Below are 24,655 nucleotides of genomic sequence, written 5' to 3' on the forward strand. Positions count from 1 at the left end.
ATGTGGGGTAAGATGGAAAGATTTATTCAAATTCAAATTCAAATTCAAATTCAAAGTTTATTCTCTATAAGGATTACAATGCTGAGTTTACAGAAATTTGGTTATTGTTTGGTTTACATGTAGTAAAATTGTGATTACAGAGTGTACCACTAGAACGCTTAGCATGGCTAGGCATTTCGGGCATACTTAGTTTTATTCTTAATTGTAAAATATTACAAATTATGAGGTAAGTTGGTATTATGGCTAAGTGACTAAATACTAGTTTATGAGTTTAGCAATGTGAATGCTTTTGTTTTGGCACAGTATATAGTTTCAGTATTGGAGTATCACAGGATTCATTATTTTAAGACTGAGATTAATATTTCTGTTTATGGTCAAATGAGTGAGCGAGTGTAAGTGTGAACCACCAGGTGGTATTCGTGTAGTTAGTTGACGGGGTGTATCAGGGAGATAAGATGTTTTCTAATGGTAGTTTTGAAGGTGATGAATGTGTCTGCAGTTCTAGAGTTCTCAGGTAGGGTATTCCAGATTTTAGGGCCTTTGACATACATTGAATTTTTGTAAAGGTTTAGTCGGACACGAAGGGATGTTGCAAGCCATATCGGCAACTTGTACAGTGACAGAGTCTTGGCCCATTTTAGGGAAGTTTTAAAGAGACGCCAGAAACAGAGCTCTCTGCACAGTTATTTTGCGAGACAGGACTCCAGTGACTCTCAAGCTGGTCCTAGTGGCATTAAGAAACAGAGAAAAGAAGCAACCCCAGAAAAGCAAATGGTACCTGAGGTGTTGCTGGAAGGGGATTCCCCTTCCAAACTATAAACAATCCACTCTCCTCCTCCTCCTCCAGTCTCCCATACACTAAGAAGAATCTCCAATAAAGGTAAGTGTTATGCTGTTAATGTTTCATTCATCATTTCCCATTGTATTGTTTATGTACTACATGAATATTTCATGTAAAAAATTTTTTTGTTTTAATACTTCTGGGTGTCAGGAACGGATTAATTGAATTTACATTATTTCTTATGGGGAAAATTGATTCGTAAATCGACCATTTCGATAATCGACCGGCTTCCAGGAACGGATTACCGTCGATAATCGAGGGACCACTGTATATATATATATATATATGTCACCCTGCCTCGGTGGGAGATGGCCGACTTGTTGAAAAATATATATATATATATATATATATATACAGTGGACCCCCGCATAACGATAGCATCACATAGCGATTATTTCGCATACCGCTTACTTTAATTGCAAAAATTTTGCCTCACATACCGCTTAAAAACCCGCTTACCGATTTTCGTCCGAGACGCGTCCAATGTGCGGCCTGAGCCACGCTCACATGTTCCGCCGGTGGCATTGTTTACCAGCCAGCCTCCGCGGTAACATCCAAGCATACAATCGGAATATTTCGTATTATTACAGTGTTTTCGGTGCTTTTTCTGGAAAATAAGTGACCATGGGCCCCAAGAAAGCTTCTAGTGCCAACCCTACAGCAATAAGGGTGAGAATTACAATAGAGATGAAGAAAAAGATCATTGATAAGTATGAAAGTGGAGTGCATGTCTCCGAGCTGGCCAGGTTGTATAATAAACCCCAATCAACCATCGCTACTATTGGTGGTACAGCTGCTGCTGCTGCTGCACTGTCAGCTGCTGCTGCTGCTGTAGCACCGTTGTTGGTGTGGCTTATTGAGAATACCAAGAAACAATTAACCCCAGAGGATTTGCCACCCAGGATAACCCAAAAAAGTCAGTGTCATCGAAGACTGTCTAACTTATTTCCATTGGGGTCCTTAATCTTGTCTCCCAGGATGCAACCCACACAAGTCGACTAACACCCAGGTGAACAGGGAAAAATGCCTAGAACTAGTGCTCATATTGGTGAATTTAAAGCCAGCAAAGGTTGGTTTGAGAGATTTAAGAATCGTAGTGGCATACACAGTGTGATAAGGCCTGTTCTGGAAGAAAATGCCAAACAGGACCTACAGTACTCAGGAGGAAAAGGCACTCCCAGGACACAGTGTCTCATCAGTCATTGCTGCATCTTCAATAAAGGTAAGTGTCATTTATTCTTCATTTAGTAGACTAGTACATGCACAATATATACTGTGCATGTACTACTCTACTATTGTGCATGTATCCTTCTCTTTGTGTGTGGGAAAATGTATATTTCATGTGGTAAAATTTTTTTTTTCATACTTTTGGGTGTCTTGCACGGATTAATTTGATTTCCATTATTTCTTATGGGGAAAATTCATTCACATAGCGATTATTTCGCATAACAATTACCCCTCTTGCACGGATTAAAATCGTTAACCGGGGGTCCACTGTATATATATATATATACAGTGGACCCCCGGTTAACGATATTTTTTCACTCCAGAAGTATGTTCAGGTGCCAGTACTGACCGAATTTGTTCCCATAAGAAATACGTATTGTGAAGTAGATTAGTGCATTTCAGACCCCCAAACATACACGTACAAACGCACTTACATATATACACTTACATAATTGGTCACATTCGGAGATAATCGTTATGCGGGGGTCCACTGTATATATATATATATATATACAGGAGGGCCCCGCTTTACGGCGTTTCGCTTTACGGCGTTCCGCTAATATGGACATTTCAAATTATGACCAAAACTCGCTATACAGCCCCCCCACCTGTCTTTCTAATACGGTCACAGCGGCCCACCGAGTTTGTTTACATTCTCCCTGAGCACATCTCCTTATTATGTCTGGAAACTTTCCAAAATTTCAAGTGTTTTAAAGTTATTTTATATTTTATATGTATTGTACTTGATAATTAAACTTGTGTACACCTGTACCTAAATAAACTTACACACTGTGCTGGCATGTAGGTACACATTAAAATCACTAAGAGTCTCTCTACTCTTGATGCAATAATAATAATAATAATAATAATAATAATAATAATAATAATAATAATAATAATAGTAATAATAATAATCTCTTGGGCTCATTAATGTCGCATATTACGTTAATATAGTCATTTCCCTTAATCTATCTATGGTATTTTTTTCAAAATTATATAAGAAACACATTATGTAACACACAAACATGATACATGCACCCACAGTATAAAAATTTATACAAATATATATGAGATGTTTACCAAACGGTTTGTAGAAGTGTCGGAAGAATTACGTTTTCTCTAGCCCGTCACCTGTTACTAGGGATAACTGTAGAAAAATATTCCTTTCGTATGCCTTCACTTTATAGCTATAATTCTGTACTAACTTGTACACAGTGTAAGAGTATTTGTTTCGTGATTTAATTATTATAATAATAATAATAATGCAATAATAATAATAATAATAATAATAATAATAATAATAATAATCTCTTGGGCTCATTAATGTCGCATATTACGTTAATATAGACATTTCCCTTAATCTATCTATGATATTTTTTTCAAAATTATATAAGAAACACATTATGTAACACACAAACATGATACATGCACCCACAGTATAAAAATTTATACAAATATACATGAGATGTTTACCAAACGGTTTGTAGAAGTGTCGGAAGAATTACGTTTTCTCTAGCCCGTCACCTGTTACTAGGGATAACTGTAGAAAAATATTCCTTTCGTATGCCTTCACTTTATAGCTATAATTCTGTACTAACTTGTACACAGTGTAAGAGTATTTGTTTCGTGATTTAATTATTATAATAATAAAAATATTATAAGGTAAAAGTTTCACAAACTCTTACAAATGTACATGAATGAACTAAAACTGGACACGTATTAATACCGTCTATTTCGCCTGACCGAGTGATCGTCCACAACCTGTTCAGTTTGTTTGTTTGTTTACGCTGTCTGAGCTCGGTGTATCATTAAATGTTGTATATTACGTTAATATACACATTTTCATTAATCCATCCGTGATATTTTTTTCAAAATTATATAATAAACACGATACATAACAACATATGTGTAGAGAACCTAGGATAACCCAAAAAAGTCAGAGTGACTTACTTCCATTGCCTTCACTCAGAGCATCATTTCTTCTCAAAATGATGTTACATGAGAATGGGAGTGTTCTTCTTTATTTATTCTACCGTATCAATGTAGAGACAACCTGTACACAATGTAACTTGTACACAAACCAGACGTGTGCACTGTTTACAAAACTTACCTTCGCCTGGTTTGTTTACATAACTCTGCGCCTGTCCTCTCTCATGCACTCATTCTTTCTCTCTGGTATGGTAGCCTGGCTGACTACCATACATACCACACTTGATTTTTTACAATAAATACTACTCATCTCACCCTATATTTTAAGGTAAGTAATGAGTGAACTGTATATACATTTAATCGCTCTGGGATGCTTAAATATCATAGAATAGTATGTGTGGGTGGGTTGGCCTGGTATGGTAGCCTGGCTGACTACCATACATACCACACTTGTTTTCTTACAATAAATACTACTTGTCTCACCCTAGATTAAGACTATAAATATTTTAAGGTAAGTAATGAGTGCACTATGTGTGTATTGTACTTTTTTATTGTTTTTTGATGCCTGGTTCTATTGCTAACATAATATATGTTAGTGTAAACTTGTTATCTAGTGTTTGTATGCATTTGTAAGTGGAAAAAAAGGGTGTTCCACTTTATGGCGCTTTCCGCTTTACGGCGGTAGCCTGGAACCTAACCCGCCGTATAAGTGGGGCCCTCCTGTATATATATATATATATATATATATATATATATATATATATATATATATATATATATATATATATATATATATATATATATATATATATATACAGTTAACCCCCGCATAACGATTACCTCGGAATGCGACCAATTATGTAAGTGTATTTATGTAAGTGCGTTTGTACGTGTATGTTTGGGGGTCTGAAATGGACTAATCTACTTCACAATATTTCTTATGGGAACAAATTCGGTCAGTACTGGCACCTGAACATACTTCTGGAGTGAAAAAATATCGTTAACCGGGGATCCACTGTATATATATGCAGTGGACCCCCGGATAACGATCAGCTCCCAACTCGACCAATTATGTAAGTTTATTTTTGTAAGTGCTTTTGTAGGTGTATTTTTAGGGGTCTGAAATGGACTAATCCAATTCACAATATTTCTTATGGGAACAAATTCGGTCTACAACGGCACCCAAACAGACTTCTGGATTGAAATAATATCGTTATGCGGGGGTCCACTGTACATACAGTGGACCCTCGAATTTAGTGATGCCTTTTCTGTATGCAAAACTATTTTTATTATCTTTAAAATGTATGTTTTGTTAATATTTCCCATAGGAAATAATGTAAATCCAATTAAACCATTCCAGGCACCCAAAAATATTAACAAACAATACATTTTATAGATAAACCTGGTTTTGCATACAGAAACGGCACTACTAAATTTGAGGGTCCACTGTATATATATACACAGTGGACCCCCGCATAACGATCACCTCCGAATGCGACCAATTATGTAAGTGTATTTATGTAAGTGCGTTTGTACGTGTATGTTTGGGGGTCTGAAATGGACTAATCTACTTTACAGTATTCCTTATGGGAACAAATTCGGTCAGTACTGGCACCTGAACATACTTCTGGAGTGAAAAAATATCGTATATATATATATATATATATATATATATATATATATATATATATATATATATATATATATATATATATATATATATATATACCTGGATGTTTTACCTGGAGTGAGTTCCGGGGGTCAACGCCCCCGCGGCCCGGTCTGTGACCAGGCCTCCTTAGGTCAGTGTCCCAGGATGCGACCCACACCAGTCGACTAACACCCAGGTACCCATTTTACTGATGGGGAACATAGACAACAGGTGGAAAGAAACACGTCCAATGTTTCTACTCTGGCTGGGAATCGAATCCAGGCCCTCACCGTGTGAAGCGAGAGCGTTAATATACATATTACATATATACATATATATATGTATATAAATATATATAATATATATATATATAATATATATATTATATATATATATATATATATATACAGTGGACCCCCGCATAACGGACGCCTTGCATAGCGGACAATCCGCATAGCGGACGCTTTGTTCGCTAAAATTTTGCCCCGCATAGTGGACAAAAACCCGCTCAGCGGCCTTCGTCCGAGACGCGTCCAATGTGCGGCCTGAGCCACGCTCACATGTTCCGCGGGTGGCATTGTTTACCAGCCAGCCTCCGCGGTAACATCCAAGCATACAATCGGAACATTTTGTATTATTACAGTGTTTTTGGTGATTTTTTTCTGGAAAATAAGTGACCATGGGCCCCAAGAAAGCTTCTAGTGCCAACCCTACAGCAATAAGGGTGAGAATTACTATGGAGATGAAGAAAAAGATCATTGATAAGTATGAAAGTGGAGTGCGTGTCTCCGAGCTGGCCAGGTTGTATAATAAACCCCAATCAACCATTGCTACTATTGGTGGTACAGCTGCTGCTGCTGCTGTACCACCGTCAGCTGCTGCTGCACTGTCAGCTGCTGCTGCTGTACCACCGTCAGCTGCTGCTGTAGTACCGTCTGCTGCTGCTGTAGCATCGTCTGCTGCTGCTGTAGCATCGTCTGCTGCTGCTGTAGCATCGTCTGCTGCTGCTGTAGCATCGTCTGCTGCTGCTGTAACATCGTCAGTTGCTGCTGTAGCATCGTCTGCTGCTGCTGTAGCATCGTCTGTTGCTGCTGTAGCATCGTCTGTTGCTGCTGTACCACCGTCAGCTGCTTCTGCTGCTGTACCACCGTTGTTGGTGTGGCTTATTGAGAATACCAAGAAACAATTAACCCCAGAGGGTTAGCTACCCAGGATAACCCAAGAAAGTCAGTGTCATCGAAGACTGTCTAACTTATTTCCATTGGAGTCCTTAATCTTGTCTCCCAGGATGCAACCCACACCAGTTGACTAACACCCAGGTGAACAGGGAAAATGCCTGGAACTAGTGCTCATATTGGTGAATTTAGAGCCAGCAAAGGTTGGTTTGAGAGATTTAAGAATCGTAGTGGCATACACAGTGTGATAAGGCCTGTTCTGGAAGAAAATACCAAACAGGACCTACAGTACTCAGGAGGAAAAGGCACTCCCAGGACACAGTGTCTCATCAGTCATTGCTGCATCTTCAATAAAGGTAAGTGTCATTTATTCTTCATTTAGTAGAGTAGTACATGCACAATATATATTGAGCATGTACTACTCTATTATTGTGCATGTATCCTTCTCTTTGTGTGTAGGAAAATGTATATTTCATGTGGTAAAAATTTTTTTTTCATACTTTTGGGTGTCTTGCACGGATTAATTTGATTTCCATTATTTCTTATGGGGAAAATTCATTCGCATAGCGAACATTTCGCATAACAGCCAGCCCTCTTGCACGGATTAAGGTCGCTATGCGGGGGTCCACTGTATATATATATATATATATATATATATATATATATATATATATATATATATATATATATATATATATATATATATATATTAATGATATCATGAAACAAGTTATTTTAAATCGTTTACCAAACTGCGGCAGGCCAGGACTCGACCCCATGAACCTTGTACCGCTGGCTCCGTGGTCTCTGGAGGTGGTACAAGGTTCGTAGGGTCGAGTAATGGCCTGCCGCAGTTGGGTAAATGATATACAGTAGACCCTCAACCAACGGCATTAACCCCTTGACTGTCGCAAGCCCAAATCCTGAGGTGTCTCATGGTGTTGCAGAATTTAAAAAAAAAAAAAAGTTATTTTTTCATATGAAATGATAGAGAATCTTTTCCCGAATTTAATGACACCAGAAGAATGAAATTTGATGGAAAATTGACGGAATTACGTTCTCGCAAAGTTAGCGACCTCGGCAATATTTACGAATTGGCGATTTCGCCGACTTTGAGCCCTATTTTCAGCTAATTTCGTTGTTCCAGTCGATCAAACTCCTAGCTATTTCTTTAGAACTCCATTTTTCTATCGATTGAGTACAAGAAACTGCCCATTTACCGATTTCAACTAACCAATAACGTGGTCCGAAATTTGCAATTTGGCCAATTTCACAAAAATGAAAAAATATGACAATTTCAAAATAGGGTCCAGAACGAACAATGCAGACATTCCTGGCTCTAAAATAACATTTTCTTTGTTCATCAGTCACATCTCCAGGCTCCTCTGATATTACTCTTGCTTTCTGTTTCGATTTTTTATTCAAACAAAAAATAGAAGATTTACTGTTATGCAGACTACTGCAATATTGTAATAATTGTATAAATAATGTCAACCCATTCATGACTGCATATTAGAATGGCTACTTGGACATTTATTGGAAAATGACATCATTTGTTTACTTTTGAACATTGGCAAAAATCAAACATTTCCCCTACTTTGAGCTCCATTTCAAGGTTCTTTTCATAGGAAAATCAATCAAAATCACCTCTATTTCTATAATATGTTTTCCATTCTATCAAATGAGACCAAGAAAACGAGAATACAACCATAAATATTATACGAAAATAGACCACAAAGTTGGCATTTTAATTAAAAAAAATGGTCGGAGTTTTTTTTTCCTCATTATGCACTGCATGCTGCAGGATTTTTTTATATGGTGCACACTGACCACACAGACCCATTCTCTCATATGTGGGCCTTCCAGCTTTCTCCTGCTTGATTTGAAGCCACTAGAATTTGAGTATACAGTGGTCCCTCAATAATCATCCGGCCTGAAAGTCGTCCAATTCAGAATTAGTCCCATTATTTCGTCTAAACATTGGCTCGCAAATTGTCCGTTAACTCACTAATCGTCCTTCGTCCAGGTCGCTTACTCATGCTCTGAGCCGCCTGGGCCTGCTTTCCCAGCCAGTGTGTCATTGTTTACCGGTGAGCGACGGTCCCCTCACTTGCTCCTAAGAAATATTTCATAATATTCCATTGATTTTAGTGCTTGCAAGTGCTAAATAAGCTACCATGGCTCCAAAGAAAGCTTCTAGTGCCAAGCCTTTGGTAAAGAAGGTGAGAAATACGATTGAATTTAAGAAAAACATCATTGAACAATATGAAAGTGGGGTACACATGGGTGAACTGGCCAGGATGTATAACAAATCCCGTACAACCATGTCTTCCATCATAGCCAAGAAAAAGGAAATCAATGATGCTGTTGTTGCAAAGGGGGTAAATATGCTGACAAAAATGAGATCACCAGTACTCGAAGATGTTGAGTAGTTATTATTGGTGTGGATAAATGAGAAACAATTAGCTGGAGATAGTCTTATGATGTTGCTTATTTGTGAAAAGGCTAGGCAGTTACATGACGATTTGGTAAAGAAATTGCCTGCAACTAGTGGTGATGTGAGTGAATTTAAGTCCAACAAAGGCTGGTTTGAGAGATTTAAGAAGCATACTGGCATACACACTGTGATAAGGCATGGTGAGGCTGCCAGTTCTGACAACAAAGCAGCTGAAAATTATGTGCATGAATTCAAGGAGTACATAGAGGCTGAAGGACTGACACCTGAACAAGTGTTCAATTGTGACGAAACAGGCATCTTTTGGAAGAAAATGCCAAAGAGGACCTACATTACTCGGGAAGAAAAGGCACTGCCAGGACACAAGCCTATGAAAGACAGGCTGAGGCTCATGTTCTGTGCTAATGCTAGTGGGGATTTCAAAGTGAAGCCGTTACTAGTGTACCATTCTGAAAATCCCAGAGTGTTCAAGAGAAACTATGTTATAAAGAGTAAATTGTGTGTGATTTGGATATCTAATAATAAGGCATGGGTCACAAGGGACATTTTCGTCGAGTGGTTCAATGAAGTGTTTGGCCCTAGTGTGAAGAATTACCTCCTGGAAAAGAAATTGGATCTCAAGTGCCTCCTAGTAATGGACAATGCACCTGCTCATCCTCCAAACTTGGATGACCTAATTCTGAAGGAGTTTGGGTTCATCATGGTAAAGTTCTTGCTCCCAAATACCACTCCTCTCCTCCAGCCCATGGACCAGCAAGTCATTTCAAACTTTAAAAAACTCTACACCAAAGCAATGTTTCAAAGGTGCTTTAATGTGACCTCAGACATTCACTTGACTCTAAGAGATTTTTGGAAAGAACACTTCAGTATTCTTCATTGCATAAGCCTTATAGGTAAGGCTTGGGAGGGAGTGGCTACCAGGACTTTGAACTCTGCTTGGAGAAACTTGTGGCCAAATTGTGTCCACAAGAGGGATTTTGAAGGGTATGAGACAGCCCCTAATGAGCCTATGTCAGTTGTGAACTCTATTGTGGCACTGGGGAGTTCCATGGGGTTGGATGTGAGTTTGGAGGATTTGGAAGAGTTGGTGGAGGACCACAACGAAGAGCTAACCACTGAGGAGCTGCAAGAGCTTCAGCAGGAAGAGCTACAGATCGCAGCTCAGAATCTTGCTGCAGAGGAGGAGGAAGAGAGATGGAGGAAGGTGCCTTCTTCAGAAATTAAGGAGATTTTTTAAATGTGGGGTAGGATGGAATGATTTATGGAGAAACATCACCTTGAGAAGGATGTTGCAAGCCATATCGGAACTTGTACAGTGACAGTCTTGGCCCATTTTAGGGAAGTTTGAAAGAGACACCAGAAACAGAGCTTTCTGGACAGTTTTTTTGCGAGACAGGACTCCAGTGACTCTCAAACTGGTCCTAGTGGCATTAAGAAACAGAGAAGAGAAGTAACCCCAGAAAAGCACTTAGTACCTGAGGTGTTGATGGAAGGGGATTCCCCTTCCAAACAGTAAATAATCCAATCTCTCTCCTTCTCCAGTCTTCCATACACTCAGAAAAATCGCCAATGAAGGTAAGTGTTATTCTGTTAATATTTCATTCATCATGTGCCATTGTATTGTTTATGTACCTCATCTATATTTCAACAACTCCACAATAAAGGTACGTGGCATTTAATTCTTGTTTATTTTGCATGCCCCATTCGTTTTAGTGTCAGGAAATGTATATTTCTTGTAATTTTTTTTTTTTTTCAGACTTTGGGGTGTCAAGAGCGGATTAATTGTATTTACATTATCTCTTATGGGGAAAATTGATTCGAAAATCGTCTATTTTGATAATAGTCCCACTTCCAGGAAAGGGTTATGGATGATTATTGAGGGACCACTGAATATACATAAAAAACGGCGGCTTGTAAGACGTATATACACGACCAAAACAGTCAAAGGGTTAATCCGTTCCAGAGAGCTTGCCGTTAGTCGAAATTGCCGTTGGTCGAATTAATTTTCCCCCTAAGACATAATGGAAATAGAGTTAATCTGTTCTTGACACCCCAAAGTCTGAAAAAAAAAATTTTTTTACAAGAAATATACATTTTCTGACACTAAAACAATTGGGACATGCAAAATTAACAATAATTAAATGCCACTTACCTTTATTGTGGAGTTGTTGATGATTGATGTGCCTGCAGCAAGGGAGATTTAGGATTGTCTATTGCTTGGAAGGAGAATCCCCTTCCATAAAGACTTCAGGTACCAAGTCCTTTGTTGGGGTTACCTCCTTTCTTGATTTTTTAATGCCACTAGGACCAGCTTGAGAGTCACTGGACCCCTGTCGCACAAAATATCTGTCCAGAGAGCTCTGTTTCTCACATGCCCTTAGGATTTCCCTATAATGGGACACGAGTGCCATTGTACATGTTGCCAATGCGGCTTGCAACTTCTGTGGCAGGATAAAATTCATCGATAAATGCTTGCACCTTTATAAACATTGAACACGTATCCCTAATCCTTGACGAATTCATCTTCCTCCGTCTCTTTTCATCCTGCTCTGAAGAACATTCCTGAGATGTGATCTGTTGCTGTTGCACCTGTAGCTCTTGCAGGTCTGCAGTGGTGTTCTTCCTCGTCGTTCTGCACCAACTCTTCCACATCCTCGTCACAAACCTCCAACCCCAAGGACTTCCCCAATGACACAATAGCTTTCACTACTGGCCTAGCCTCCTGAGGGTTAGCCCCAAACCTTTCAAAATCCCTCTGTTCTACACATTCTGGCCACAGTTTCCTCCAAGCAGAGTTCAAGGTCCTCTTAGTCACTCCCTCCCAAGCCTTATCTATAAGGTTTACACATCTGAGGTTATTGAAGTGATCTTTCCAAAACTCTCTTAGGGTCAATTGAGTGTCTGAGGTCACTTCAAAGCACTTTTGAAACACTGCTTTTGTGTAGAGTTTTTTGAAGTTTGAAATGACCTGCTGGTCCATGGGCTGGAGGAGAGGAGTTGTATTAGGAGGCAAAAAGTTCACCTTAACAAAACTAAACTCCCCTGCAATTTCCTCTTGCAAGTCGTGAGGATGAGCAGGAGCATTGTCCATTACCAGGAGGCACTTGAGTGACTATTTCTTTTCCTGGAGGTATTTTGTCACAGTGGGGCCAAACACACCATAAAACCAATCCAAGAAAAATTCCCTAGTGACCCATGCCTTACTGTTTGATCTCCACAGCACACACACATTACCCTTGATGATATTGTTTTTCTTGAAAACACTGGGAGTTTCAGAGTGATACCCCAATAAAGGCTTCACTTTACAATCACCACTAGCATTGCTACACAACATTAATGTCAGCCTGTCTTTCATAGGCTTATGTCCTGGGAGTGCCTTTTCCTCCTGAGTAATGCAGGTCCTGTTTGGCATTTTCTTCCAAAACAGGCCTGTTTTGTCACAATTAAACACTTGTTCAGGTTTTAAGTTTTCAGTCTCTATGTATTCCTTAAAGTCCTTCACATATTTTTCAGCTGCATTTTTGTCTGAACTTGCTGCCTCACCATGCCTTACCACACTGTGTATGCCACTATGAATCTTAAATCTCTCAAACCAACCTTTGCTGGCCTTAAATTCATCATCAGCAGCACTATTTTGAGGCATTTTCTTAATGAAATCATCTTGGAACTTCTTTGCGTTTTCACAAATTATAGACTGAGAAACACTAACACCAGATAATTGTTTTTTGTTTATCCACACCAATTAAAGTCTCTCAACCTCTTCAATTATTTGCAGTCTCCGTTTTGAAAACATAAACCTTTCGCAACAACAGCTTCCTTGATTGCCTGTCTGTTCACCAAGATAGTACTGATGGTTGAATGTGATTTGTTGTATTGCCTTTCCAACTCAGCCATACGGACTCCAGTCTCGTATTTTTCAATGATCTCCTTCATTTCCATTGTAATTCTCACCCTTTTTACCACAGGCTTGGTACTAGAAGCTTTCTCGGGGCCCATGGTGGCTTATTTAGCAGTTACAAGCACTAAAAACAGTGGAATAATCCAAAATATAAGGGAGGCACACGTGGAAACCGACCGCAACAGCTTATAAACAATGGCACACTGAGTGGTGGAGTGGCTGGGCCGCCCGCTCCACACTGGCTGTACACGGAGTGATGGAGTGGCCGTGCCTGCTCAGGCTGCGTGGGCACGTTCAGTTACTTGGCGTTAGCCGAGCCAATATTTTGACACCAAAGCGAGCTGATATCCAATTTTGGCGCTAACCGATGAAGCCTTCCCTCAGGGTCCACTATAATACAGTGGACCCCCGGCATACGATATTAATCCGTTCCCGAGAGCTCATCGTATGCCGAAATTATTGTAAGGCGAATTAATTTTCCCCATAAGAAATACTAATGGAAATCAAATTAATCCGTGCAAGACACCACAAAGTATGAAAAAAAAAAAATTTTACCACATGAAATATTAATTTTAATATACACAAACTGACATTTACCTTTATTGAAGATCTGGTGATGATTGATGGGATGGGAGGAGGGGAGAGAGTGGAAGTTGTTAATGTTTAGAAGGGGAATCCCCTTCCATTAGAACTTTAGGTAGCACGTCCTTTTCTGGGGTTACTTCCCTTCTTCTTTTAATGCCACTAGGACCAGCTGACCGTGGTGCAGCAACAGCTGACTGTGGTGCAGCAACAGCTGACGGTGATGCAGCAACAGCTGACCGTGGTATGATAGTACGTATTTCCCACTCTTTTTACATATGATCGCTTAAGAGATGGTATCTCCTGCTATCTGTTTTTCGTTTATCCACACCAATAACAGTCTCTTAACATCTTCGAGTACTTTCGATCTCTGTTTCGAAAACAAACTTACACCTTTTGCAAGAACAGCTTCCTTGATTGCCGTTTTGCTGGCCACAATAGTAGCGATGGTTGATTGGGGTTTGGTATACATCTTGGCCAGTTCTGAGACACGCACTCCACTTTCGTATTTAGCAATTATCTCTTTCTTCATTTCCATAGTAATTTTTACCTTTTTTACAGCACGGTTGACACTAGAAACTTTCTTGGGGCCCATAGTGACTTATTTTGCAGGTACAATCGCTAAAAACGCTGTGATAATATGAAATGTACTGATTGTATGCGTGGATGCAACCGCACTGGTTGGCTTATAAACACTGGCACGCACGGGGCAGCTGAGGACACACGTGGGACACGTCCTGGACGAATCGCATGTGGCGGGTTTTTTAACGTGTGGCGAGGGAAAATTTTTGCTTTAAAATATATCGTATGCCAGATTTAACGTATGCCGATGCCATCGTATGCCAGGGATCCATCCACTGTTCTATTTATTGGAACAGTATACATACTCTGTGTACACATTTCCTTGCCTTCTGTTGTCTGCAGGCCACAGGTGGGGCTTAAACCCAGAGTTGGATTTAAGCCCCACCTGTGGGGCCCTAAGAAGAGGTGAGTTTGTTGCCTTTTGGGAAGACCAGCACCATTGAGAACACCGAACTGAAGACACCAGTCATGAATCACTGAGAGTAGTAGCTAACTGCTACACTTCATGAGCACAAGAAGACTTGCCATATCTCAGCCATAGGGTATATGACACCAAAATTGCAGGTCTGCAATCATCCATCCCCGGCTTCTGGGAATGGATGGACTATTAACGATACCTCATCTTGTACATCATTGATCCTTCTTAACCCTTTGGGGGTCGACAGGTCCTCTCAGAGACTTGTTCTCAGGGTCGGCCAAATTTCAAAAAAAAAAAAAATTAATTTTTCCTATGAAAAGATAGAGAATCTTTTCCCGATCATAATGACACCAAAAGTATGAAATTTGATGGAAAACTTACGGAATTATGCTCTCGTGAAGTTAACGGTCTCAACGATGTTTACGCGTCGGAGATTTTGCCCACTTTGAGCCCTATTTTCGGCCAATTCCAGTGTACTAGTCGACAAAAATCATAACTATTTCGCTAAAACTCCATTTTTTCTATCGAATGAGTACAAGAAACTACCATTTACCGATTTCAACTATCCAATAAAGTGGTCAGAATTTAGCAATTTTGCCAATTTCACACAAATTTCAAAAGATGCCAATTTCCGAATAGGATCCAGAATAAACAAGAAAGACATTCCTGGCACTAAAATAACAAGTTCTCTGTTCGTTAGTCACATCCCCAGGCCCCTCTTGTATTTCTTTGGCTTTCCACTTTGAATTTTTATTCTTACAAAAAGAAATAAGATTTACTGTTATGCACACTACTGCTTTAGTGTAGAAATGGTATAAATAATATCAGCACACTTGCAAAAGAATATTAGACTCACCAGTTGATGTGTATTGGACGCTTGGCATGATTTGTTTACTTTTGAACTTTAGTAAAAATCGAACATTTCTGCTACTTTGAGCTCAATTTCAAGGTACTTTTCATTGTAAAACCAGTCAAAATCATCTCAATTTCTGTAATATGTCTTCCATTCTATAAAATGAGACCAAGAAAACTAGAATACAACAATAAATACCATACGAAAATACAGTGCAAAGTCGCTGTTTTAATCCAAAAACACGGTCAAAGTTTATTTTTCTCATTACGCACTGTGCTGCAGGATTTTTTTTGTACTGCACACACTGACCACATAGACCCATTCTTACATATGTAGGCCTACCAGCTTTCTCTCACTAGATTTGAGGGCGCTAGAATTTAGGCGTACTAGTACGTCAAAAACCCTGGGTCGTTAGATGTACTAGTACGTCCTAAACCCCCAAAGGGTTAAAGAGCCAGGGAAGGTCATCATCTGATACAGACTCGTGTCAGGACATCATTCCCAATGAATGTATGAATGATATAGGAAATGCTCTGCAAATTAGTAGTAAAATGATTTGTCATAAGAATAAATAATATAGTGAATTTGAAAAAGATAAAGCATTGAGTCACTTTAATTTTTCTTAATTTTTAACTGTAACCCCATACATTATCTCTCTTCATCTCCTTGTGTGGATGTCACAGTTGTTGAAACAACATAATTCTTTTATGACTTGATGCTGATGAAGGGTTTGAATTGCATCTACCCTCCACTTAACTAGGATCAAGCCTGATTGACTCAAATTCCCCAAGTGCTATATGACCAGTTTGGGTTTAGTTCTTTCACCATGAATATACAGCAGTAAAACAACCTCTCCTCACTTAATGATGGAGTTCCGTCCCTAAGACCATGTCGGTAAACGAATTCATTGCTAAGTGAGGAGCGTACTACAATAATGGTAGTGGGTTTGTGTCAACCATCTTTGATATTGTGTTAATGTCACCTTTGCACCATTCATAACATTTCTGGTATATTTTTAAATGTTTATACAGTGGTGTACTGTATATATTAATAAACAAAATAGAGGAAATCAGCTGTAATATACATTATTTAGGTATGCATACTGGTCACAGAGCCCGTCGTAAGTCCAAGTCATTGGTAAACAAGTACGTCGCTAAGTGAGGAGAGGCTGTAATAACAATTCTTCGAGATATTTCAGCATTTAAATACTTTTCAGAGAGCACAGGCAGATGTGGAGAGTCGTGTATATCAAGCAAATGATAGAGGAGATGCGGATAGTCATAATAAAGGTAAGCATAAATACCAAAAGTAAAGTATATATTTTATTGGGAATTATTTTTCTTTACATCATTTTATTATGAACTCCCCTAAGACAGCAATTATTTTTGTGGTGAGAGCTTACATTGACTCAGTGAGTCAACAAGATGTTTGTGGTTGCCTTGGATAGGATTGCTGGATTGAATTTTGTTGCACTGGCAGTTTGTAAGAAACTGGACTAATTACTGCCACTGACGAAGGATACCTATACAAATTAGTTCTGTTCAGTAGAGTGGTTGCTGCCAATGCTAATCTGTATTTAAGATAAAAAAGATTTTATTTCATTGCAAAGGTTGCAATGTGTAATTACAATTTTGATTTGTTAAATACAAAGAAAGCCACTATCATGCTGGGACATTTCGGGCAGACTGATCCTAATACGTATACTTAAAAACTACATAAGTCTAGACAGGATAAGAGTGGTTATCTTTTTAATTGTTTATTATATCTTAATATTAGTGTGAGGTAGTCAGAGTTGAAGGTTTATAAGTATGAGTGGATGTTTTAAAAAGCTAGAGGTCATGTAATATTTGGGAGAGTTGATTCAAACTGGTTAGATGTTGTTTTGGCTGGTTTGGTTAGTATTGAAAGATAAGATGATTTTGAAGCATGGCCCTAAATTTGTATTCAGCCAAGGGACCTTTTACTGGTTCAGGTAGTGAATTCCAGATCTTCGGGCCATTTATGTGCTTTGCATTTTTGCATAGTGTTAGACGGACACGAGGGATGTCAGAGAGTGCTTTTTGCCTTGTATTGTGACTGCTGTATCTATCAAGGAGAAGTTTGAGTGGAGGGTTTATATTGGAGTTTAATGTTCTGTATACTATAGTAGGCACAATAATATGAGTGTGTTTTGCATATTTAGTAGGTTCAAGCTATTGAAAAGTGGTGGGGTGGTGCAGATCTACGGTTTGGACCCTCAACTCAAAGGCGTAGAACTACGGCATGGACCCTGAAAGGGTTAAGGATGGGAACCCTGCACACCTTGGAGTGTTCTTGATCTTCTCATCCTCAGCAAGTAGTGTCTTTTGACTACTAATTTAATTTCTTTTAACCCTTTGACTGTTTACATCATATATATACATCTTACGCGCCACTGTTTCTGACGTATTTAAACGCGTAAATTCTAGCGGCTTCAAATCAAGCAGGAGAAAGCTGGTAGGCCCACATGTGAGAGAATGTCTGTGTGGTCAGTGTGCACCACATAAAAAAATCCTGCAACATGCAGTGCATAATGAGAAAAAAAAACTGACCATTTTTTTGGATTAAAACGCCGAATTTGAGGTGTATTTTCGTATAGTATATATCGTTGTATTCTAGTTTTCATGGTCTCAGGTGATAAAATGGAAAACATATTACAGAAATAGAGATGACTCTCATTACTCTCACAATGAAAATGACCTTGAAATTGAGCTCAAAGTAGCGGAAATGTTAAATTTTTACCAATGATCAGGAGTAAATAAATTACACCACACGTCCAATACACATCAACTGGGGAGTCTAATATTCTTTCGCTAGTGCACTGATATTATTTATACCATTTTGCAATAATGCAGTAGTCTGCATAACAGTAAATTTTGTACATGTACCATCTGATTTATGACCGAGCTTGGTTCCGACCAACCGGTCATAAGTCGAAATGGACATAAGTCGAACCTTACTACTGAATATCAACATCACATTTTTGTAATGACTTTATTTTATTGTTTTATTTTGGTATTTCATTTTTTACTTTACTTTTTATGCTGTTAGTACTGTATTTTATACTGTAAGGTTTAGGATAAACACTGTGTACAATGCAAACAGTTGTTTATTTCCCAGAAATTTGGCATTGAAAACACGGTTGTAAGTCGAGTGGTCGTATGTCGAGCAGGTCATAAGTCGGATGGTAGGTGTATTTTTTGTATGAATAAAAAATAAAAATAGAAAGCAATAGTATTATAAGAGGGGCCTAGAGACGTGACTAATGAACAGAGGATATGTTATTTTAGTGCCAAGAATGTCTACATTGTTTATTCTGGACCCTATTTTGAAATTGGCATCTTTTTTAATTTGTATGAAATTGGCCAAATTGCCAGTTTCTGACCACTTTATTGGGTAGTTCAAATCGGTAAATAGGCAGTTTCTTGTACTCAGCTGATAGAAAAAATGAGTTCTAAAGAAATAGCTATGAGTTTGGTCAACTAGAACAATGGAATTGGCCAAAAACAGGGCTCAAAGTCGGCGAAATTGCCGATGTATATACAGAGACCACTACGCACGAGCATAATTCCGTGAGTTTTCGACCAAATTTGGTACTTTTGGTGTTATTACCATTGGGAAAAGATTCTCTATCATTTCATATGAAAAAATAATTTTTTTTTTTTCCAAAACTTTTGCGACATAGAATGACAGTTTCAGAAAGGGGCTTGCGACAGTCAGAGGGTTAATTACAAATGTATAGCTTCTTGTATTTCTTCTGGGTCTTGCAAGGAAGGCTATTGGAAATGAGTCTCCCCTTTTTCTGAAAGATCTGCACAAGCTGACTATCACCTTCCTTCTGTTTGTCCCCTAGTGATGTGGACAAAGATATTTACTCTGCATCCAAGTACCACTTGAGATAATTTAGATAAGCTTGCCTTCACACTTATGAACTAATTTAACCTTGATATTGCCTTCCATACCCTAAGTGATCAGGTTCATATTGTCTGCTTGAAGGATGTCTCACAAGCTGACATTTTGTCCAGCCTGCAGGTAGTGAATGGCCCCTACAGTGAAACAGATGCCATCCCTTGAATGGTCTTGAAGGAATAATATTTTGAAAACTGTCCTCATACTATATTCCACCATGTTCAGTCTTATGTATCCTGCATGATAAGACCTTCACTCATCCTGTACATGACCATCAACATGATTCTAACAGTGTGATCAAGAGCACTTATAACTGCTGCTTTTTTCACCCCTGCACTTTTATGTTTGGTGGAACAGTAGTTGAAAATTGCAGAACCACTACCAGTGAAGTATTTACTGTAGATTAGCCACTTGGTACTTCATTTTCACTCCAGAGGATCTGTTAATATTATAGTTATAATCATGGCAAGGTCTAAATATGTGAGTTATTTGGCACTGCACTGCACTGCTAGAGTGAAGTAGACAGCAGAGGAAAATAGGTACAGTAAACCCTTGATATAACAGACCAATAGGGGTATTGTCCAAGTGTCTGTTGAAACAGAATAATGTTTCAAAAACAATAAAGAACACTTTAATTTTCTATGCCTAATATAGTTCTGTACCCTCAGTTTACAGTTATATTACAATAAAAATTAACATAAAGGAGTTAAAAGTACAATTTAAACCCTTGAGGGGTCCAGACCCTCAGTCTGAAAAGTGTCCACAGGGTCCAAGAATTAAAAAAAAAATTTTTTCTTATGAAATGGTAGAGAATCTTTTTCTGAAGATAAAAGAGTTTAAAGTACAATTTAACACTACAGTTTAAAAGTTCGTTATATCAAGGGTTTCCTCTATAATATTGAGGATGGGCACAATGACTGAAGGGGAGTGACAATCAGTGCAATAAATCATTTACAGTTAACCCTTCAACTGTTCAAACGTAGATCTACGTTTGCACCATTTGTGCTCCGAACATAGATCAACGTTTCGTTTTACATGCTTTCAAACGTAAAAAAAAGTAGATCTACGTTCGAAGCGCTAGCGGTGCAAACGTAGACCTACGTTTGAACAGTTTAAGGGTTAACAGTCTGTATTAAATGTAGGGCTCCTAGAGAGTATGTCAAGGAATTGTTGTCAAAAATGAAGTCTGTTTTTTCTCTGGTGAATGGGCAATCAGTCAAATGATAATTAGTAAGTAAGGAAGTTTATGCAGGTTAACACAAATACAGTTACATAGATTATCATACATAGCATCATATGTGTAGAGAACCTAAGATAACCCAAAAAAGTCAGACAAAGTGACTTATTTCCATTGGGGTGCTTGACTGTCATCACAATCTGACAACTTTTACAGAGTGGCACTAGATAGTCATCTGTGACATAATTTTCACTAGAATACAGCACCATACAGTTTTAGCATTAAGCCTAAGAAGATTAATGCTATAAAAACTTGGGTGTTTAACTTGTTTGGGACCATAAAGAAATACTAGTGCAGCAGTGTATTTTGCATACAGAGCTACAAAATTGTGTGGATTCAGAATAATTTATCTTAAGTCTTAAATGTCCTTTTTTGGGGGGAGCCACATTATTTCCTTAGTTATAGAGAATGGGAAAAAAATTAGTTTATTAATGACTGGAATATTTTTAGATCAGCACTACTGTGGAGGAAAGTAAGTTCCAAGAAATACAATACATTTTTTATTAAGGATTAATTGATGCTAATATAGGATTCTTAGTTATATACAAGTTACAATATACAAATCAGATACTACATTAGCAGAGGTCAGATTTTAATTGATGTTTTGTATTTTGAATGGCGGTGTTCAGTTCTAAATCAGTTTTAATGTGATAATCAGAAAATTAATTATCGTTCATTGATCATAAACCATCAGGTCCTCCAGATGCAGTGGAAATGGATAGTCATGAAACAAGTAAAGAATGGTTAGGAATTGATGCTCCATGCAGAATCAGAAGTAAAGAAAGTTTGTCTGCCATCAAAAGAGCCAACACTGTCCACTGCAAGGCTCTCATTGCCAACATATCATGCCAGGTAGGTTTAGAAGCAACCAGTTTAACTATACAAATTCATGTTTCTAGATACACAATGGGACACACCAATACTGGGAAAAGATTACTTGCTAACATGGTTGGAAAATCACATGCATCACAGAATCAATAAGTTTTTTCTTGCTTATTAATGTGAATGACCTTGGTATGCTATAGGCTGAAGTGTAGCTATGATTCAATGATTTTCTTAGACTCTGGATATAACAGTTGTCCAGAAAATTGCGGTATGTAGAGTGCAGTAAGGTAATAACTTGTTTAATACTTTCACTGGTAACTGAATTAAGATATTAAGAAGAAAAGATTATATAATTATAAACATCCTTTTCTTTGTGTATGCAGATTTGTTTTCTTTGAAAGCCTCAGTTTATTATCTTGCTTGAAAATTCTGATATACATATATCAATGAGGGATGATTTCCCAGCTGCCCATGAGAGAAAGTAGTTAATAGTACAGTGGAGCTCCTCAAGTTTAGAATCTGATTCCTCAGATAATTGGAGTTTTCATTTTCCCCAAGACCAAAACAAAAAATGAAAGATACACAGGGAAAACTAAAGTGTCCCCCCAAAAAATTTGACCCTAAATTAATTAGACATTGCAAAAGTCGTTGACACTAATCCATCTACCACATGACTGCTCCTCATCGCCAGTTCCTACTAACCTAATAACATTCCCCACAAAGTTATGACTTTCAGCATGCTAACCTAATAAATAAATAAATAAATAAATATATACAGTGGACCCCTGCCTTACGAATGCATCGCGTTACATTAAATCCGCCATACCAAGCATTTGAACGCAAAAATTTTGCCTCGCCTCACAATAAAAAACTCGCCCTACTTGATTCGTTCGCGACGCGTCCCACGTGTGGCCTCAGCGCCACTGTTTACAAGCCAGCCAGTGCGGTGACATCTACGCATACATTCGATACATTTCACATTATCCCAGTGTTTTTAGTGCTTGTAACTGCAAAATAAGTCACCATGGACCCCAAGAAAGCTTCTAGTGCCATCCCTGTGGTAAAAAGGGCGAGAATTAGTATGGAATTGAAAAAAGAGATTAAGGAAATGTGTGCAAAGTGGGTTGAACTGCAAACCTTTATGGATGAAAATCACCCTGACACAGCTACTGCAAGCCATGTTGGCAACCTGTACAATGACAGTGTTATGGCCCATTTTAGGAAAGTCTTAAAGGAACGGGAGGTACAGAGCTCTATGGATAGATTTGTTGTGCGACAGAGGTCCAGTGACTCTCAAGCTGGTCCTAGTGGCATTAAAAGAAGAAGGGAAGTAACCCCGGAAAAGGATGTGTTACCTCAAGACCTAATGGAAGGGGATTCCCCTTCTAAACAATAACAACTTCCACACACTCCCTTCCTCCCATCCCATCAATCATCACCAGATCTTCAATAAAGGTAAGTGCCATGTATTCTATTCTTAGTAGAGTAGTAATTGTGCATGTCTTCTTCACTTTGTGTGTATTAAAATTAATATTTCTTGTAGTAAAAATTTTTTTTTTCATGCTTTGGGGTGTCTTGCACAGATTAATTTGATTTCCATTATTTCTTATGGGGAAAATTAATTCGCCTTACGATAATTTCGGCTTACGATGAGCTCTCAGGAATGGATTAATATCATAAGGCGGGGGTCCATTGTATACTAATTTTTTTTTTTTTTTTTCAACAAGTCGGCCGTCTCCCACCGAGGCAGGGTGACCCAAAAAAGAAAGAAAATCCCCAAAAAGAAAATACTTTCATCATCATTCAACACTTTCACCACACTCGCACATTATCACTGTTTTTGCAGAGGTGCTCAGAATACAACAGTTTAGAAGCATACACATATAAAGATACACAACATATCCCTCCAAACTGCCAATATCCCAAACCCCTCCTTTAAAGTGCAGGCATTGTACTTCCCATTTCCAGGACTCAAGTCCGACTATATGAAAATAACCGGTTTCCCTGAATCCCTTCACTAAATATTACCCTGCTCACACTCCAACAGATCGTCAGGTCCCAAGTACCATTCGTCTCCATTCACTCCTATCTAACACGCTCACGCACGCTTGCTGGAAGTCCAGGCCCCTTGCCCACAAAACCTCCTTTACCCCCTCTCTCCAACCCTTTCGAGGACGACCCCTACCCCGCCTTCCTTCCCCTATAGATTTATATGCTTTCCATGTCATTCTACTTTGATCCATTCTCTCTAAATGACCAAACCACCTCAACAACCCCTCTTCTGCCCTCTGACTAATACTTTTATTAACTCCACACCTTTTCCTAATTTCCACACTCCGAATTTTCTGCATAATATTTACACCACACATTGCTCTTAGACAGGACATCTCCACTGCCTCCAACCGTCTCCTCGCTGCTGCATTTACCACCCAAGCTTCACACCCATATAAGAGTGTTGGTACTACTATACTTTCATACATTCCCTTCTTTGCCTCCATAGATAACGTTTTTTGACTCCACATATACCTCAACGCACCACTCACCTTTTTTCCCTCATCAATTCTATTATTAACCTCATCCTTCATAAATCCATCCGCCGACACGTCAACTCCCAAGTATCTGAAAACATTCACTTCTTCCATACTCCTCCCCAATTTGATATCCAATTTTTCTTTATCTAAATCATTTGACACCCTCATCACCTTACTCTTTTCTATGTTCACTTTCAACTTTCTACCTTTACACACATTCCCAAACTCATCCACTAACCTTTGCAATTTTTCTTTAGAATCTCCCATAAGCACAGTATCATCAGCAAAAAGTAACTGTGTCAATTCCCATTTTGAATTTGATTCCCCAAAATTTAATCCCACCCCTCTCCCGAACACCCTAGCATTTACTTCCTTTACACCCCCATCTATAAATATATTAAACAACCATGGTATACTAATATATATATATATATATATATATATATATACAGTGGACCCCCGCATAGCGACTTTAATCCGTGCAAGAGGGCTCATTGTTATGCGAAATGATCGGTATGCGAATG

The 24,655-nt window shown here is 38.5% G+C and overlaps 1 protein-coding gene across 1 annotated transcript in view; it reads left to right on the forward strand.

The window, feature by feature from the left end:
• The window catches only part of oxt (Xylosyltransferase oxt), a 184,932-nt gene that overhangs the window by 24,705 nt on the left and 135,572 nt on the right, over positions 1 to 24,655 (forward strand). The window contains exons 2-3 of the mRNA XM_070082367.1: positions 16,828 to 16,900; positions 21,470 to 21,627. Coding sequence (XP_069938468.1) covers positions 16,828 to 16,900; positions 21,470 to 21,627 — 231 coding nt within the window. The remainder of the gene's footprint in view (positions 1 to 16,827; positions 16,901 to 21,469; positions 21,628 to 24,655) is intronic.

The sequence above is a fragment of the Cherax quadricarinatus genome, chromosome 7 (genome assembly GCF_038502225.1).
Source record: "Cherax quadricarinatus isolate ZL_2023a chromosome 7, ASM3850222v1, whole genome shotgun sequence".
In the NCBI taxonomy this organism is placed as follows: Eukaryota; Metazoa; Arthropoda; class Malacostraca; order Decapoda; family Parastacidae; genus Cherax; species Cherax quadricarinatus.